Consider the following 19,830-nt stretch of genomic DNA (forward strand, 5'->3'; position numbering starts at 1 on the left):
ATCTTAGTTTAGATGACTATATAAATAACTAACATGTGACTATATATCAGTAAACAATTACTTGTGTACATGGTACTAGAAATGTTTTAAATGATAATACCTTTGGTGACTTGAACTTCTTCCATTCTTCGAGAAGTCTTTTCAATTTTTTCAACTACGGGCTTCTTTACAACTGCAAGTATTTTAAAAAAATTGCAGTACTTTTAGAATTTCTATTAAAATAGTCTCTCTCTTTTTCTCTCATTTTTTAAAGAGAGACAAGTTTGTTGCACTGAACTTTAAGTACAAGCTTCTGTACTTCAAGTATTTTGGTTATTTTTTATTTTATATTTACCACAACAATCTTTTTATCATCATTTTATGTTTGAATTAAATGAAGTAGGTAGATATTCTTAGAAAAAAAATCACTGATACAATGAAGCTTCCAGAAGAAGTTGTGCCTATTGGATTGAACTGGTGATTCATACATTTTTGCCCAGCAAGCCATGATAATGACGTCGATGATGTGATCTATTTAAATAATTCCAATTACATACCTTTAGGAGGTGGTACTTCTTTCTTTTCTGGTACTTTTGCTGGAATTTTCCTCTCACGTGATTCTTTAACAAAAACACAGTAATAAGGTGTGCTTGAATAGGTTAAGTTCTAATAGATTGTATCAATTGGCAAATGATATAAGTTAACAATCATATACAACTGTGTAAATTATTGTATTTGGGGTCTTTATTGCTAACAGGATTACTCATGCTGGATTTAGAAGCAGGATCAAGCAGAGATGCAGTGAGGCAGTGAAACTAAAACTTGAACCTCTGCATTAGAAAAGAGCACTCAGAATTCAGTCTTAGTAATACGATTAAATGATTCAATTTACAATATCAAAGCATGAAAGTAACTCTGAAGAAAATGATGCTTTTAAAGATTCTAAAGATTTCTAACTTTAAAAAATGGAAATGGTCATTTCACCTATTTCATATCCATTGCAAATCAGGTTAATAACCTTGAAAATATAAAGAACTGAGCAAAAAATGAGGAAAAGAGAAAAAAGTCACCCAATTAATACATACCTTCATAAGCCTCCTTTTGAACTTGGATGACTTCTCTTTCTTGGTAAGCCTCCTCCCACTCTTCCTCCCCTTCCTCATAACCTTCTTCCCTTTCATAGTATTCTTGCCCTTCTTCAAAATCTTCTTCCCATTCCTCATGAACTTCCCTTTTAGCTTCTACATGGGTCTCTTCATAGTCTTCATCTGGTTCCTCATAGTAAGGTTCTTCATATGGCTCCGTGTATGGTTCTACCTCTAGTTCGTCATAAGGTTCTTCCAAAGATTCTATGTAAACTTTCTTCTCGTAGTCTGCTTGCTTTTTCTCATACACAGCTTCTTTTTCTTTCTGAACCTCTTTCTCTCTGGTTATGGTCATTATTTTCACTTCTTCAGCCTTGGAGGATACATCAATCACTTCAGGAGCTAAAATAAATTAATTAATTGATTTAAAAAGATAATATTAGCATGTTAATTATATCCATACAATTACTTCACGAAATGAAAGTCTATGTAGTCAAGTAATATCAGTATCTGAGATCTCAGCCTTATATTGATAATTTACGTTTTCTTTGTGTTGGTTCTGTTTAAATTTTTGTTCATTATGGAACATAGTCAGGAGGGTCAAGAGACACTCTACTCTTAACCTGAGGATTTTTCTGGTGTGAACAAAATGGCATTCAGTAAATATTATCCAATGAACACATCTTCCATTGTTTCATGGGAGCTCCAGTTTGTAAAACCCTTAGTTTTTTTTTCCTCATGGAATATCTTAATATTTGATCATTTTGTGGAATTTATTTTTAATATTTCTGCAGTTACTTAAATTCCAAACTATTCTTTCAAAAACAGTACTAATTTTAAAGCTATATTTTTGACTATCGAATATAACTCTTTAGTCAGTTTGATAAAGACAATATTTAAAATCATGTAACCAAATCAATTAGTTGCTTTCATATGACAACTTTAAAAATATTAAGGCTAACATTATTCATATGATCCTTAACATTTGTGTTAGCTACAGTTGAAACAATAAGGGATCCCCTCCCTTTCTAGCCCTCACCACTTCTTTCCCTGAGTCCACTGCACTGAGGCTGCATAAACATTTGCCTGGGTTTTTCTTTCCTGGAATTCGACCAGTATGAAGTAGCCATCATTTCCACTGCTAATTTTACTGTAGCAGAGGAGACTTTACAACTTTATAATAAGTTGGAAGCCTGATACATAAAATAAGAATACAACGCAGAGATGCAAATCTCAGAAATAAATAGAATAAAATATTTCATTTACCTTCTGCTGGAATTAAGGCAGTAGGAGGTGGGGGCTTCTTGGCAACCTCTGGAAATTTGAAAACATAAAATACATGTTTATCTTTAGACTATAAGTTTTTTAATGCTTACTAATCCTGTACACCCTTGTTAGCCATTTGTATGATCTGTGACTACTACTCATATATCAAATGCTTTTATAAGATCCAAATTTAGCTCACCAGAAATGCTACGTAATGCCATGTTAACGAAAACGCAGGAAGGCTGAAATTTTATTCTAGTTTATGTTGATTTAAAACAATTTAAATTAACATGAAACATAAAGAGAATATTTGGTATGTCTGATGCTAAAAATAATGCATGTTTAATTTTTTCAGTGATTAACAATAAAGTTTGGGAAATAGCCATGCTTTTTTGAGATTCTTCTTATTCTGTAACATCTCACAAATGACCACAAAAAAAAAGTCTCAGTGAATCGTGCCCTATGCTCCTGGATTCTCCTTTTTTTAGGAGGTTGCTGTACTTTAATCTTAGCCAGATGGATAAAACTATTTGCTTAAATTTAGTTATCCCGTCTCCTTCCTAAAAATTTTCCAGGATATAATAAAAATTTAAAGTAACTAAATTGATCCCCCTGCGAAAAGTTTTTTTTTTTTCCCTGCAAGTATTGACATTTAGCTCAGGTGAACCAGGAAGGGGCTGAGTTGGGCTGAAGCAGCCACTTAAAATTAGTGCCAGCCCTTGACCTTCTGTTGGTGTGACTTGATCAAGATCAGCTGTTGGACCAGAGGGCAGTGCCTTCTTTAAATCACTATCCAGAGATAATGAGAACTCTCTGGTGTTGCCATTGGGTGCCATGGGTAGACATAGGCACAGGAGGATAGGGGAGGAAAAAAAGGGGAAAAGAAAGAAAGTTGAGAGAGAAAGTGAGGACTGAATCAAAAAAGAGGGTGAGGGTGAGTAAAGGAAGAGGTACCATTTTGTGAATTCACACTCTTAACCTTCCTCTATCCTCCACTATTTGGGATTTAAATTTTTTAACCAAGAGAAAAGCAGTAAGACTGAATTTTGATTAATTATAATACCTTTAGGTGGTGGTGCCTCTTCTTTGGGCTTTGCGACAACTTTTTTAGCATCTTTCTTCACAGCTTTTTTGGCCACTAAAAAATGAGATGTCAGATGTAAACTTTACTAAAATATTTTCATGAAACTGGGAGGTTTATTGAAATTTTTTTTTAAATTTATTTTATTTATTTATTTTTGGCTGTGTTGGGTCTTCATTGCTGTGCAAAGGCTTTGTCTAGTTGTGGTGCTCGGGCTTCTCCTTGCGGTGGCTTCTCTTATTGAGGAGCACAGGCTCTAGGCCCGCGGGCTCAGTAGTTGTAGCACACGGGCATAATTGCTCCGCAGTATGTGGGATCTTCCCGGACCAGGGATTGAACCCATGTCCCCTGCATTGGCAGGCAGATTCTTAACCACTGCACCACAAGGGAAGCCCTGAAATATATATATATATATTTTAATATGTTTTGATGGTAACAAGAGATTCTGCACATTATTGCAAGATATCTGTTTCGGAAAGATCTTGGACTAGAAAGCAGAACAATTTTTTTGGAGGGAGATAGACTATGAAGGGTGATCTTACATCTTCACTGATTTTATGCCTGCTTAAAGTTTTCAAACATCTAGAGTAGACCCAAGTGATATCATAAATAGAAGAGGTACACCTTTTCATCTTCATTTCACTTAGGTAAGGACACTTTATTATATTTTTCAGGAAAAAGAATAACAAGTGAATTAGTAAAATTAAAGTCCCACCTATGCTACATTGTGGAAGTTTTCTTTTGTCATTGCTGACATTATACCTTGATCCTGGCCCCTGATCGTAACTTGATTATGGCTCCTAGTATTCATGAATAAATAACACTTTTGAATTTTTAAAATATGATTTAATTTCTCAAGTTTCCCAGTGGGCACTCAAACTTAAGTCATGTTGACACTAACAATCAAATCATAAATCATTCATTAAGATAAATTATTATTCCTGACAACAAATATAAGTGGAAATCTATTTTATGATTTTTGATTCTTATTCATTTTTGCTATCATAAGTAGGTGAAATATAGTTAATTATGTTCATATAAATTATAAAAATGCTTTTCTTTGTTATTGAGATTGTAGTAGTCATAAAACTGGAAGTGTTTTTTGTTTTTTTTTAAACTGAATTTCCCCTGAGGATGGCTGAAAACTAGCTCAAGCTTTTGACACCAATTGTAGTAGATATTAGGGAACTAGCATGTCAAACCATGGAAACTACTACAGTAATGGTGGCTTGGCTTTGGAAAAATGTGACTTTGACATGCAGAATTTTTTCCTGATGATGCTGGGAGAATTCTGACAGCAATTCTGAACTCCCCAGAACTCTAGAGAGTCCCAGGCAGTCTGTTGACTGATTAGTTGAGCAGTTTGGGGGCACAAATAGTACAATTTATCTACTGAAATATTTGAGAAGGACAATTTCCTGACACACTCATGAGTTTATTGGAGAGCTCTTTCCTTAGCTTAAAAAAAAAAAAAAAAAAATCAAAGATATTCCAAATCATATTTTTATAACAAAATAGTGAATTTTAGCGTAGTTAACAGTGTAATTGGGAAAAAACACAAACTATAATTTTAAATCTGACTATACACTAGTATTTTTTATTTCTATAAGCTTCACTAGAATTTGACTGTATCATTTTATTGCTTTATGTAGTAGTTACGAAAATATGAAATGTGAAATCAGTTTGCCATTAATGCTTAAGTGATTCCTTTAAAATAAACATTTTAATATTAAGCATCATATTTTTTTTTCTGATGATTTTCAGACTTTTAGGCACATGTCTTACATATTTAGTTAATACTTAAGAGCATATAATTTACATTTTGAAAGGCAATTCAAACTGCTGACCACTAGAGGGCCAGCATGTTGCATTAAACGACATTTTCCAGGTCTGTAATAGTTCTATATTTTGACATTTAGGTAGATAACGTATAATACCTTCAATACGTTTTGCTGGTGGTTTCTTTTCTTCAGGTGATGGTAGCAACAGGGGGATGGGAGGAACCGCTGTAGGAGGAATTTCTGAAGAAAATAAATGCCATCATAAGTAACATATTTTGGTTTCTTATTTTGTGTGAAATATGATGAAAAGTCTCATGCATTTCTTTCAGTACTTCAAAGGTGTTATAGCAGCAATTCAACAATCAGAACAAACAAAATTAGCATCTATTTATAATTGTAACTACTCTTTTGCTTTGATTTTTAATTACACAGTGAAGAATATGATGAGAAAGAATTTGTTCTTGCTGTATGCTATGGTTTGGCATTGGTAACTTCCTAGTGGTAGGATACTGCAGCTTCAAGCCCAGGGGTCATGGTGCTGGATCTTACCTTCTGGTGGTACTGCTCTGATAGGCATGGTTGGAATTGGAACTCTCGAGTCAGGAATATCTGAAAAGGGACATTTAATAATGATAAGCACCGAGAGACTGAAAACACAGATATTTATTAGACAACTAAGATGTGTTTGATTGTCAGGCATTTCCAACAGCAGAATTTAACATATAGAAACAAAGATATTAAGATTCTTTTGTAGGCAGCCACACATGCAAATTTATTCCCTGTGAAAATTTGTTCTATGGCCAAACTTGATCCTAGATATCAGCTGAATGTGACCTCATTATCTCTAATTTCCCAAACTCACAAAGCCTAACATTGGTATTATTTTACTGAAAGTAATTTTACTGAATAATATTTTACTGAAAAAAAGAAATAATATTTTTAGACATGTTAGTTTGGCTTCTATCATTTACAAAATTACACTGAATGTATTGTAAGGATTGATTCTTTTTTTTTTTTTTTTTTAACTTACCAGGAGGCTTCATCTCAAGTTTGATTTCTGCAAAAGAAAAAAAATGATATTTTTTAAAATTTAGAATTGTCTTGGTAGGCTACTTTGTTTCCAAGATTGCACTGTGATTTGAATGGGGTGTTTTCTGACCTTTGGTTGTTAAGTACAGCTCTGCTGTGCTTCTTGCTTCACCTCTGGGCTCCAGTCGAGCAATTACTGAATAGACACCTAAGGAAAAAATCATGAAACGTTTGCTTTCTGATATGTTTGTAAATAATGCTTCTTTATTTAAATATAGTATTTATTTATATTTCTCTTTCCTAAAAAAGTAATCTAGATAGAACTACAGAGTATAAGCATAAACTAGAGTAGAAATAAATAAAACAGGCAAAGTTGAAATTATATAGTCACAGGGACGCTGTCAATTAAGTTACCTTCGTCATCTGGGGTCACGTTGTGGATGGTCATATAATGGCAGCGACCGTCATTCCTGAAGTTGTATTTCTGGCTCTCGGTCAGTTCTGTTGGTCCTTTGTACCATGTTACAATGGCGTCATCGAAGGACACTTCGCACTCGAAGGTGGCAGACTGATGCTCACTCACCACAATGTTCTGTATGCGCTTCGTAAACTGAATTGGTTCAGCTGTTTAAGTACAAAAAGAGTTCAAATTTAGCTTGTTTGGGGAGGAATTTCTTCCACTGTGCTTTCCCCCACAGATGTTTAAAGTCTCTTATCTTTTTATCCGATTGGAAAATAGAAAAAGGCTGAAAAGATAAAACAAGAAGAAAGTGCACTTCTTCGCATTAGTAACAAAAAATTATCCCAATACTTAAGTGTATTCCTACAGGATCAATGTGGGAAAGTTTAAAGAAATCCCTGAAAGTCCTTACAATATTTACATGAAGGCAATAGTCAAGGGTGCTTATAACCCAAAAGTAAAATTTAAACTTTAAAAATGTTAGTGAAATGGGGGCTTCAAAATAAAGGGAACATAAACTTAAATTTTTACTGTATACTTCTCATTCCCCTTTGAAATTCTTTCTTTCCTCTGTAAAATAATTCTGCTATTCAGGATCTAGAATTGTTTAGTTTTTGGCTTGTATAACTTTCCCTGTTAAAATAATTTCAAACTCAGTAGGAAATCTGCACTTCTAAATTTCAAAGGATTCATTTTGAAGAGTTCTGAACCCTGCTTTGCAAGCACACGTGGGCAGGCATGAAGTCCACCCACTGGGAATGGCAGGGTATGTAGCAAGAGAATAGGCTGGCGTGGAGGTCCTTCTGCAAAATTTTATCTGGAAGGCTGGAATTCAACGTACAGCAGTATCATGAATAGCTTAGATGTCATATGTACTCTGGTGAGCTTTTCTTTGAAGGATCATATAAAAGGAGGCAACTATTTAAAAAATAAGTGGTTTCAACTGGATCCTTTAAATGAAAAACGATTTAAAATTTCTGAACTTTAAAATACAACCAGGCCTTGATATCCACTGTAAAGCAAGTCAGAGATGTTGAAATGCTTATGTAAATAAGTCACATAGTTATTTCAACAGCTATAAATGGCTATGCCTGGAAGTAGAGCCCATGATTAGAGCCAAATGTTGCTGAATACAGTCTAAAGGTGTAGGTCTTTAGGAAATAAATATTGTTGCTCCTAAGTCCTGGGATTCCACTTCATTTCAGAGATTCAGAGGTTGGAATATGATCTTCCTATGAAATAATTATTTTTGAAAAATAGCTGCTAATCACACATCACATATGTTGTTAATTTTATCTATAAAGTTTCATACAGATAGAGTCAAATTGATTCCTGTAAACAAAATGTCAGCTCCTAGCCAAGATCCTCAAGACACATAGCCATGAAATCTGGTCCTTTCTAAGATTTATTTCTAGAATTCAAAATCATAGATGTGAGAATTATGGCATTTAATAGAATTGTAAAAAAATTACTGAATTTAGCATAATTATGAAATTTAACAGAAATAAGTGTTAGAAAGTCAAGTCATAGTTTAGACTGAAATCTACTTCAGGTCAAAAAGAACTATGCAACAGAATCGGCACTTATGTGAATACTTCCGTTTTGATTTCAAATGGATTTTGAGACGTGAGTGAATGCTATGAGTATGTGTGTTGGGAAATGAGACCACACAAGCGCTTTAAGATACATGTGATGGCAGGGTTGCAGGGGTCCTGCACAACATTGGCCACTGACCGATGCTGTGATAACTCCAGCCACAGTCTTTCACCCACCTTCAATTCTGAGCTCTGCTGAAGTTTCAAGGTCTTCGTATTTGCAGGTGTACTGACCCTGGTCCTCTGCTTGCACATCTGCAATGGTCAGCTTATGGACTTTGTGCTCCACTTCTGTTTTATATCTACCTTGGGGTTTAACGATTCTGCCATTTCTGAACCATTCGGATTTTACATTTGGCACAGAAAACTGGCAAGTCATGGTACAAGTCTGGCCTTCTTTCAAAGTAACATCCTGAAGATGCCGTTCCCAGGCAGGCTCTGTGGGTATGATACAATATACATTTTGTACGATATCACATGTGATGTACTCAGTAATAAATTCATCTCACAAATTTTTTAAAAATAATAAAACTCTTTTTCCTTACCAATTACAGTTAGTTTAGCACTAGCGATGTGTGGACCACACACCAATCTATAATTGCCCTGATCTTTAAGTTGACAGTTTTTGACTCTGAGTGTATGTTGATCACCATCAATGCTTATTTCAAATTTATCACTGGGTTCCAGTTTTTCAGTCCCTTTGTACCATGAAAGCTTGATTTCTGGATAATTAATCTTAATGTCAATTTCAAACACAGCATCATTATCTTTCAAAACTGTCTGATTTTCAATGTCCTTGATCAAAGTGACAGGCTAGGAGAATAAAGAATTAAAATGCATTAGTCACTCCTTCCCTTGTAATTCCCAATAATAATTTGTTCATTTTGTGATCAGCATAATTCATTTTACCTCTGTCTGTGACAGCCTTTGCTGAATAAATGATACAAGTTCCTCAAATTCCTTTTCTTCCTTCTCTGACTTCTCTACTTCCTCAATTTCCTAGGGAGAAAAAAAGCATAAGTATTACAATATGGAATAAAATTTGAATTAGAGGACAAATGATTATATTTAACTTCCATTTTTGATGCTGCTTAGGTTATATTAACTGATCTTATACAACTGTAGGGTTCTGGAAACTCAAAAGGTGTATGTTAGATGTTTCAAGTGTGAATTTTTAAAGATGATACTATATACAAAAGATCATACCAATCTATGTGTCTCTTCTACTTGACTTTGCTTTAGCATTTCAAATGCTTGAAGAAGACCCCGGAAGTCAGTGATTCCATACATGCGGGCATATTTTTCATATTCTTTTGGATCAATATTTTTGAGAAGTTCCATGATATCAATTTCCTCTTCTTCCCCAGCTCCTTTCTTTAAGGCTGGAGTCCTAAATGAAATAAGAAATAAACATGAATCACCTGTCTTCTACTTATTTTGAATTGTCTATCATCATTCAAAGATTATAAATGTAATAAAATTTTTTTCACAAAGGAATAGTTTTGTGTCCTTTATTTAAGAACTACTAATTTTACCATGTTAACTGTGAAACAAACAAACAAACAAAATTGTGGGTTTGGAGGTGGAGTGGATTAAGATCAGACTATAGTCACAAAGTATGGAAATTTGATCAAAGAGTTTAAGAAAGGATAACAAAAATATTTTTGTAAGCTTTACAACAGAAGAGGCTAATGAAAGAATTATAAGGAAAAATAATAATAGCCATGGAAAGCATCAATAAAGAATACATATATCATGAGGAAAATATGTAGAAATTAAATGTTGATTAATTGATTAACAGTGATGTTGAAACATAATTGGTTTTGAAATTATTGGCAATTATGGAAAATGCTTAAAATGGTTGATCTAGAAAGCCATTCAGAGCAAGAGAAATTACATATAGAAACAAAAATTTCATGCCTAGACACACAGGTTTCTCTACAGGCCATTTCCTTAGTTCAGAATTTTAATAAAAATTCACCTCATTCTCAAAATTTTCTCAAGATTATTCAGAACTTGATGTTAATGCACCACTAACTTCCACTCAAATACTGTGTATTTGCTTATCTGTTTCTGTTAAAATGTCTATATGCTAATGTTCTTTCACAATCTGAATCTTGGAGGGGATGGTCCATGAATGGAACATTACCGTGCATGGTATTTTATTGAACTTACTTTTTCAGCATTGCTCTAAGATCTCCTTCAATTTTCTCTTGTTTCTTCCTTTCATCCACCTGTAGATTAACATTACTTTCAATTTCACCATGCTTGTTAAATGCGACACATCGGTATAATCCAGAATCAGTTTTTGTGGTGCCTCTGATCTCCAGCTTTGCTTCACCGCCTTTCTGGTGGATAAAAATTCGACCTCCTTGGCTTAATTGTCTCCACTTCCCTTTTGTCCACTTAACATCTGGAACTGGATCACCTCCAACTTTTGCGATGAATGTTGCAGTGGTTTCTAAGGAACAATGAAAACAAATCAATAAAAATTTAATTTTCCAAAACCAGTTTTTCTGAAATGAAATCAGCAGTAAAATGTACAAGATAGATGAAGATGTAATTTTCAGGAAGTACTTACTTTCTACAACTCTCATACTCTGAGGTTCTGATATGAAGAAGAGTTTTCCATCTACTGCTGCTTTCTTAGCTGCTGGGACGGCAGCCGGTTTGTCTAAAAAAACACGTTTACATGTTTTTTTAAAAAATCACAATTACCTTCAAATTGTAATAAATAATTTCCTTTGAAAAACAGGCTTTAAGAATTTGGCAATGTCACAAATATTACACACTCTATATGAGAGTGGATTATAGAAGACAAAGCAGTTTCATAGACATTTATAACTAGTTGTAGTCATTACATGCAGATTGAACTGCAATCACATTAATAGCATCAAGTTTTATATTTCTCAACTTGGTTTTATTATATAGATTTCCTTTAGGGATATGATATCAGGCTACCTTATGTCACATTATTATAGGCTCATTTTTGGAACTCCACTTAGTTACATCCTTTTGGATATGGTGAAGGAAAGGTCAAGAAGTGTGATGGTGAACTTGGGGTACTTTCAGAAAATTTGTATGGAAATTATTGCCACTAAATGACCTAATATTTCAATTATAATAAGGAGACTATAAATTGCAAAGGAGCAGTAACTGATAATTCTAAAAATCTAATTCCATTCTTACTTAGATTGTAATAAGCAAATAAGCAAATAAACACAAGCAGTTGACTTAATCCAAATAATAGTTTTGAGGTGTCTATACCTTTAATGGTCACTTTTGATTTGGAAGTGTCACTTCCAGCCACGTTTGAAGCTTTACACACATAATCTCCCGCATCTGCTTTAGCCACATCCTTGAGTTCCAGCACAGCAGTCCCATTAGCAAAGCTGAAGCTGCATCTGTCTGAGGGCTTTATTTCCCTGCCAGCCTTCAACCACTGGATCCTGATCGGTTCTGATCCCTGGACGTGGCAGCTAAGCTGCACGGATTCTCCTTCACTAACTGTTGCTGGAGTAAGGTGCTGATCAAACACAGGTGGCTTCTTAGGTGCTAGAATTAGAAAGGGATTTTCATGAGGAACATAAAAACAAAAAAATATTAAACTCCAGAAAAGAAACAAGTTTTGCCTCTAACAGGTAGCACTGGTTGCTATAATAGAACTGAATCATGTGCCTTTATCTCTGAAAGCAATAGTTACATGTGTTGGATTTTATAAATAGAAAAAGGTTTAAAAACAAGCAAAGAACAGATGCCATGCTGCCCATGAATTACCCAAGCATCTGTGTTTTGCAAACATTAGGCTCTGCAAACACTGCCCTGGCCGTTCCTATAAATTTCGATGTCATATAGAACCGTTGATTCTCTCAAACCTGCGTGCAGCTGTATTTTCACTGAACCCTAAAAACGAAGGGCCTATTGGAGAACTCTGCTCACGATATACAATGTTTGCTACCCTCTGGGAAAGAAAGCCAACATTTGAGTAACCATGAGCCCACATGTTAATATGTGATTTTCTCTTATGATCATCTTTAGCTATTATATGCAGCTACAGTAGCATTTAAAATCCAACCTTTGCCCAAAGGAATGAGGCGTTGAAGCTCAGGGCTCAACTGAAAACCAGTGAAGAAGATATCAGTAACATGATGGGAAGGCCATGTATAGCTTGGTGTTATGTAATGATTTTATTGAATGGTTCTGAGACCTACATGTAAGGAAAACAAGCAATATTCATGATTGCAAAGATGAAAACTTCTGATATCTATTCATTTTTAAACTCTATGCATAAAAAGCCTCAGAATTCTATAGAAAATATTTATCTACTCAATGTAAAACCATCATGAATGTAAAAAAGCCACCGCTAAGCACACATTCTTCATTTAACTAAATGTTTTTAAAATCAAATGCATTTAAGTACTACTGAGTGATGAAATTAGAATTATAAAAAGTTAACTCAATGATATTAGCTTATTAGTAATATTAATCTATTGATGATATTAACCTACTGTCTGTGCACCCTGACATGGCCAGCTAGATCATCAGAGTTGGTAATTAACTCCCAGCTGTTCAAGGAAGTTAGCCTGTAAAGTGATTTTGATGAACTGCCTCATAATTATATGGATGAAACAAATGGGACCTAATGAAACTTAAAAGCTTTTGCACAGCAAAGGAAAACATAAACAAGATGAAAAGACAACCCTCAGAATGGGAGAAAATATTTGCAAATGACCAACTGACAAAGGATTAATCTCCAAAATTTACAAGCAGCTCATGCAGCTCAATATCAAAAAAACAAACAACCCAATCCAAAAATGGGCAGAAGACCTAAACAGACATTTCTCCAAAGAAGATATACAGATGGCCAACAAACACATGAAAGGATGCTCAACATCACTAATCATTAGAGAAATGCAAATCAAAACTACAGTGAGGTATCACCTCACACCAGTCAGAATGGCCATCATCAAAAAATCTACAAACAATAAATGCTGGAGAGGGTGTGGAGAAAAGGGAACCCTCTTGCACTGTTGGTGGGAATGTAAATTGATACAGCCACTATGGAGAACAGTATGGAGGTTCCTTAAAAAACTAAAAACAGAACTACCATACGACCCAGCAATCCCACTACTGGGCATATACCCTGAGAAAACCATAATTCAAAAAGAGTCATGTACCACAATGTTCATTGCAGCTTTATGTACAGTAGCCAGGACATGGAAGCAACCTAAGTGTCCGTCAACAGATGAATGGATAAAGAAGATGTGGCACATATATACAATGGAATATTACTCAGCCATAAAAGGAAACGAAATTGAGTTATTTGTAGTGAGGTGGATGGACCTAGAGTCTGTCATACAGAGTGAAGTAAGTCAGAAAGAGAAAACAAATACCATATGCTAACACATATATATGGAATCTAAAAAAAAAAAAAAAAAGTTCTGACAAACCTAGGGGCAGGACGGGAATAAAGATGCAGACATAGAGAATGGACTTGAGGACACGGGGAGGGGGAAGGGTAAGCTGGGACAAAGTGACAGAGTGGCATGGACATATATACACTACCAAATGTAAAATAGATAGCTAGTGGGAAGCAGATACATAGCACAGGGAGATCAGCTCGGTGCTTTGTGACCACCTAGAGGGTTGGGATAGGGAGGGTGGGAGGGAGACACAAGAGGGAGGAGATACGGGGATATATATATGTGTATAGCTGATTCACTTTGTTATAAAGCAGAAACTAACACACCATTGTAAAGCAATTATACTCCAATAAAGATGTTAAGAAAAAAAAAAGAAAAAAAGTTATATGGATGAAGCCATTATGGTTAGAGGATCAGATTGAGAAGATCTCCTTAAACAATACAGTCTATTTCTTTGCCTCAAGCTATGACTGTGTATTCATAATGATATGCAACATCTTTCCACCCATTTTTTTTTCTTTCTGAGCAAATTTTACCCTTTTGTATGAGGTTAATATTCATGTACAGGCTAAAAGCTTTGGGCAATATATGTCAGACAATAATCCTTTAGAAATATCCTTAGAAAAGAAAATGTTTCAGAATGTGATAGAACTCAAAATAAGCAAAGGTAATGCAATATTCAATGATGAAAATTTTTAAAAATTTCAAAACAAATGTGCTTCATAAAAATTTATATGTCACTTATGTATGAATTTCAAAATAGACTTAAACTTCTAACTACCTGAGAGAATTTCGAGATGTGATTTACAAGCTAAGGTACAGTCCATTTATTATATGGCACCTACTTTCCTGGGCCACGTAATTAAATTACAACTAATATATATGTTTTAGTAAACATATGTGGAATTGTGGCAAGCCAATTCAATAATATATATTCATATCTGTTATAACTTACTTGGTCGAGATGTCAGAAGAAACACACATGGCTGTCTAATAGGCAGTAAAGAAAAACACAGCATGCCAGGGGCTCTGAAGGTGACTTACCTTTGATGACGACTGAAGATGTACACAGAGCAGAGCCTGCATCATTTGACACTTTGCACGTGTACAAACCAGCGTCGTCCATGCCTGCCTTCTTGACTTGCAGCAGAAGTGTGTTGTTCTTGAATGTGATTTCACAGTTAGACGTTGGATGGATCTCTACGTTATTTTTGTACCAAGCGACAGAGATAGGCTGGGAACCAGCAACAAGGCCCTCGAGTTTGAAAGAGTTCCTTTCTGTTTCTTCTACTGTCTCCGAGAGTTTTTTAGTGAAACTTGGTGGGATTAGCCGCTCTGTAAGAAAGTTCAAGGATATATGAAGTGGAATCCAGAAGTAGGTTATTAATGGGAGGCTTTTCAAGAAAGAAAAGTCATACTTTAAGTTCAAAGTCAATGCTGACCAACTGAATACAGCATATCAGTGTAATGTTCCTAAACAATTTGGCCTCCTTCCACAAGCTTAGCTTATTTTTAAATTTAAAAAAAATTTTAAATTTTACATTGGCATATAGTTGATTTACAATGTTGTGGTTTTTTTTTCTTTTATTTTCACAAGCTTATTTTAAACTGTTCTCTGATTTATGGGATGGATGATAAGAATAACTTATGGTCATTTACAGAACCAGATATTTGTAAAAAAAAAAACAAAGAAAAAAGTGGGGAGGGAAGGAGTGGTCTTAGGGTTATGTAGGATATATAAAAACTTAGAGAAATACAGATTTAAAAGATCACTTTTTCTCTAGAGAAACTTATTTCTTCTGAAACATTTCTATGTCAGTGGTTTAAAAATGTGCTACATTTTATCCGTCCTAATAAAACCGCACCCTTAGGATGTGATATTCAAAGATACCTTTTATATTGAGCTGAGCCGTGCAGGAGTCCTCTCCCACTTCATTGACAGCATAGCACGTATACTGTCCAGAGTCTCCTTTGTCTACTTTCAGGATTGTCAGGTGCGCGCTGTTTTCCAGATAACTAATCTGATAGTTTCTGCCACTTTGGATCTCTCTGTTGTCTTTGGCCCAGGTGACCTTTATTGGTTGCGTCCCCGTCACATGGCACTCAAAGTCCGCACTGTCTCCCACCACAGCATCCACAGGGGCAAGAGGGATGTCAAAGAAGGGCGGGTTCTTCCCCTCTGAGAGGAGAGCAGAAAGACAAGGTTTCAGGCTCCATACCTGACCATCCCAGTTCACACAAATCCTCCTCCCCTAATTTCAAATTTGGTTATAAAAAATTTAATTACAGAAGTAGAAATTTAAGAATCCACAGACCTGTGAGAATGAGTCTGGCATTGGAAGAAGCAGAACCTATAGGATTTGTAGCTGTGCAAGAATACTGGCCTGCAGAACTCCGATCTGTTTGAAAAATATTGAGAGTGGCTACATTATCTAAAAATGATGTTTGTACATTGGGGCCATCTTTCAACGGCTTGCCATCTTTAAACCAAGACACCGAGATAGGTTCTGATCCACTGACAGCACACTCAAAAACAACTGGCAGCCCGACTGTTTCTTGAACATCTCTCAACTGTCGAGAAAACGACGGTGGAAGTTTTTCCTCTGTAGGAATAGAATTAAAGTAATGAATACTTCTGGACATTTTGAATTTACTGAATATTCTTCTCACAATTATTGTTATATAAATAATGGGATTCCTATAAAAATATCAGGAGGTATTCACATATCTTGAATTAACTTGGACTCAAAGAAAAGCAGGTAAATTTCTGGAGCAAAAGTTTTACTTTGATGCCACGCTGACGCATGGTAGGTGTAAAAATATGTAAGCCAACAGAGAAACTGATTGGCTTAAGGTACATCTCCGGCATGTAGCAGATTCTCTTACTTTTTAAGACTGCTTTCTAGCAATCGGCATGAGACACCCATGGGTGGAATTTTAAAAAATAGGGTTACTCATTTTTCTGAAAGATTTAATTATAGAGACAAATGATGACATGATCCTTCCAAATGAAGATTTAGTCATTTTATCTCTCTCTGTAAAGGCGATCAAAAAAGATAAACTGCTAATTTGTAGGCAGAACTACTTAAGCAGAAAGTTTTGCATTTGGAAGGATTTTCCTAAAAAGAAGACCCTCGCCAGATATTTTAAATCTTGTTCAAAAGAAACACATTCATTCACTTAAAAAATATTGCAATCACCTTGAACGGTCAGGAAAGTTGATGAAGAAACTTCTCCCACACTGTTTTCAGCCCTGCAGATATATTCTCCACTGTCATTACTATCAACCTGGTTGAAAACCAGTGTAGCAACATTGTTCCTAAAATGCATTTTGTAGGTAGTCGTGGGTCTCAATTTCGTGTCTCCTTTATACCAGGACACCCCAATTTCAGGGGTCCCAGCAAGTTGGCATTGCAAAGAGGCAGAATCTCCAACAGTCACCTTCACAGGCTCCAACTGCTTGACAAAATATGGTGGTTCTGCAGCCAAGAGAGATAACCAGTCATGAAGGAGACATGCCAGGATGGTTATTTGTATATAAAGATACGAATGTGCAATCATAACAAACCTAGTATCAGGATTTGTGCTGAACAGGAGTCTTTCCCGGAAGCATTTTCAATGTAGCAGTTGTACTGTCCTGCATCCTCCAGTGTGCTGCTTGGAATTTCCAGGATAGCAGATTTTTCAGTTGTGGTTATATTACACCTCTGAGAAGGAGTTATATTTGTGCCATTTTTCTTCCACGTAACTGAAATGGGAAGAGTTCCAGTATACGTGCCCTCTAGGATCAGGGGTTTTCCTTTCTCTAGGCTGTAATCATTGAGCTTCTTCACAAATTTGGCTGGGGCTGTAGCAGGCAAATTGAAAACATGAAATAAAGCACATACACACACAGATACAGGCACACCTATTACTTCATGTATATTAATTGTAAAAATGCAGAATGGCAGTCAAACAAACCTTTTACATATAGATGTGTTGTACAAGAAGCTTTGCCAGCTTCATTACTAACGATGCAGGTATATTCTCCACTTTGTGAGGTATCTACATCAAACAGCTCCAGTTCAGCGACTGAATCCTCCAAAGACACATTACATCTGTCCCCTGGTACTAGTTCACTGCTACCCTTGAACCAGCTGACACTGAACGGGGGTGTTCCTTTTACAAGGCTTGTGAAAGTTACGTTTGTTCCAGTTAAAACATCCATGGGATCAGGTTTCTGAACAAAAGATGGCGGTTCTAAACAAAAAAGCCCATACCGGAAAAAGTTTACTACTTTTGAATTTTGATGACAAAAATGTTGAATAAATAATGAAATGCAATTCTATTTTGCTGTATTTTTAGCTGACCTCTCACAGTCAAAGGAGCACTGCACTCTGCAGAACCAGCCACGTTAGTAGCTATACATGTGTAGTCGCCGGCGTCCGACTCTTCCAGCACGTTCACAGTTAAGGTACAAGTGTTATCCGTCAGGGTGGTCTGGTACTTCCTTCCACTGCTGATCTCGTTTCCTTCATGGAACCAGGAGACGGAGATTGGAGGTGATCCATAGACTTTACACTCCATTACCACTGAGGAACCAGATAGACCATTTGTCTCTTTCAATTTTCTCGTGAACGAAGGAGGAACAGTTCGGTCTGAATGTGATAAAAATCAAACAAACAAGGACATCAGTTATAAAATGATTCGAAGAGAGAATTATTGTCTTTTTGATGGAATATGCCTAGATCCATTTGGCTCTTCTGTGAGGATATCACAGAGTTCCCAGTGAGGTCACACCGGGGAAAGCCTTGAGAATCAGTGGACAAGATGTGCTAGGTGACTTATTAGGAATCTTGGTCTCTCTTTGCTGTGAATCATTATGTGGAGAATGACTCCAGCATAAGTGACAGTAGAAGACCACATATCCTTATTCCTTATCCAGGGATTAAGTGTTACTCCTACAACCCTGAATTGTGGAAATTCCTCCAAAAGAAAGGGATAGAACTTTTGGACTTGGTTTTCTTCTAACTCTATAGGTCTACGACCTCTGATTTTGCTGATTCAGAGGATGTCAGACTCATGTCACGCTGTAGAATGTGGAGTTTCTCATACACACATATGTAAACCGGGAACTATACTATAATAACACTGAAACAGAAGCCCAACCAACCAACCTGAAACATGAACTGAGGCTGTGCAGCTGTCTTTGCCCACAGAGTTTTGCACCTCAAAACTGTACACCCCACTGTCACTGGGGTCCACGTTAATGATCTTAAGGCCAGATAGTTTGTTGAAGAAGCTTATTTTGTATTTGCTATCACTTGTCAGCTCTTTTGCATCCTTAAACCACTTAGTAGTGAGTTCGGGTGTGCCAGTGACCATGCACTCCAAGGTACAGGTGTCTCCCGTGGTCACTTTTATGGATTCTGGCTTTTCCACAATTGCTGCAGGCTCTGGAACGAGATGTAAATTGTATTCAAATGTTAAAATCACATTGAAAAACTAAAGAAGACACAAGTACTGGTAAGTGCGTGCCTCCTATTCATGATGACATTCTATCTGCACTAACCGAGGATGGACACTGTGGCGAAGCACTCTTGCATTCCGGCATCGTTTTTGATCTGACAGGTGTATTTCCCAGCATTGGCTGTTTCCGCTCTTGAAAACTGTAGGGTTGCAATGTTTTCTGAATAAGAGATCCATATGTTGTCACTTTCTCTGACGATCTCCCCCTTGTCTTTGAACCACACCACGGAAATGGGCTCAGTGCCTTCAATAGTAGCCTGAAGCTGAACTTCTTCACCAACGATGGCAGATATGTCACTGGGCTTCTTCACAAATCTTGGTGGTGCTGATGAAAAAGAGGCAAAATCAGGGATTTAAAATGTGTGGAGCTATGAGTATTTCCCTCAAAGCTATGACTGCTAGGAATCAAACTGGTGATCATGTGTCGTTTCTATTTCTTAAAGAAGAGGCATTTTTGGTGAATGGGAGCAGAGATGCATTAGAGTTTGTACTAAGCAGAAAGAGTCGAACATCTTGGCCTCTCTAGCTTTCTAAATCCGATCAAAACCTATTGGGAAAATTGTCTAAAAGGGTCATTAGTAGGATTTAGCAATGGGATGGGCACTAAATATAAAAGGATTTAG

The 19,830-nt window shown here is 36.1% G+C and overlaps 1 protein-coding gene across 44 annotated transcripts in view; it reads right to left on the minus strand.

Moving 5' to 3' along the window:
- TTN (titin) overlaps positions 1–19,830 on the minus strand; it is a 285,370-nt gene that overhangs the window by 167,114 nt on the left and 98,426 nt on the right. For 43 of the 44 annotated variants that reach the window (XM_059928202.1, XM_059928193.1, XM_059928199.1 and 40 more), the window contains 26 exons: positions 19,251–19,532; positions 18,856–19,134; positions 18,049–18,336; positions 17,660–17,938; positions 17,268–17,546; positions 16,900–17,178; positions 16,015–16,302; positions 15,591–15,878; positions 14,744–15,034; positions 11,544–11,831; positions 10,858–10,950; positions 10,452–10,737; positions 9,483–9,666; positions 9,186–9,275; positions 8,822–9,089; positions 8,454–8,714; positions 6,636–6,845; positions 6,352–6,429; positions 6,223–6,249; positions 5,742–5,801; positions 5,349–5,432; positions 3,394–3,468; positions 2,331–2,378; positions 1,065–1,466; positions 537–599; positions 101–172 (listed from right to left, as the gene is read on the minus strand). In XM_059928202.1, coding sequence (XP_059784185.1) covers positions 101–172; positions 537–599; positions 1,065–1,466; positions 2,331–2,378; positions 3,394–3,468; positions 5,349–5,432; positions 5,742–5,801; positions 6,223–6,249; positions 6,352–6,429; positions 6,636–6,845; positions 8,454–8,714; positions 8,822–9,089; positions 9,186–9,275; positions 9,483–9,666; positions 10,452–10,737; positions 10,858–10,950; positions 11,544–11,831; positions 14,744–15,034; positions 15,591–15,878; positions 16,015–16,302; positions 16,900–17,178; positions 17,268–17,546; positions 17,660–17,938; positions 18,049–18,336; positions 18,856–19,134; positions 19,251–19,532 — 5,142 coding nt within the window. The remainder of the gene's footprint in view (positions 1–100; positions 173–536; positions 600–1,064; positions 1,467–2,330; positions 2,379–3,393; positions 3,469–5,348; positions 5,433–5,741; positions 5,802–6,222; positions 6,250–6,351; positions 6,430–6,635; positions 6,846–8,453; positions 8,715–8,821; positions 9,090–9,185; positions 9,276–9,482; positions 9,667–10,451; positions 10,738–10,857; positions 10,951–11,543; positions 11,832–14,743; positions 15,035–15,590; positions 15,879–16,014; positions 16,303–16,899; positions 17,179–17,267; positions 17,547–17,659; positions 17,939–18,048; positions 18,337–18,855; positions 19,135–19,250; positions 19,533–19,830) is intronic. The other variant, XM_059928195.1, reaches the window with a different exon arrangement.

This window comes from Balaenoptera ricei, chromosome 7, assembly GCF_028023285.1.
Source record: "Balaenoptera ricei isolate mBalRic1 chromosome 7, mBalRic1.hap2, whole genome shotgun sequence".
Taxonomy (NCBI): Eukaryota; Metazoa; Chordata; class Mammalia; order Artiodactyla; family Balaenopteridae; genus Balaenoptera; species Balaenoptera ricei.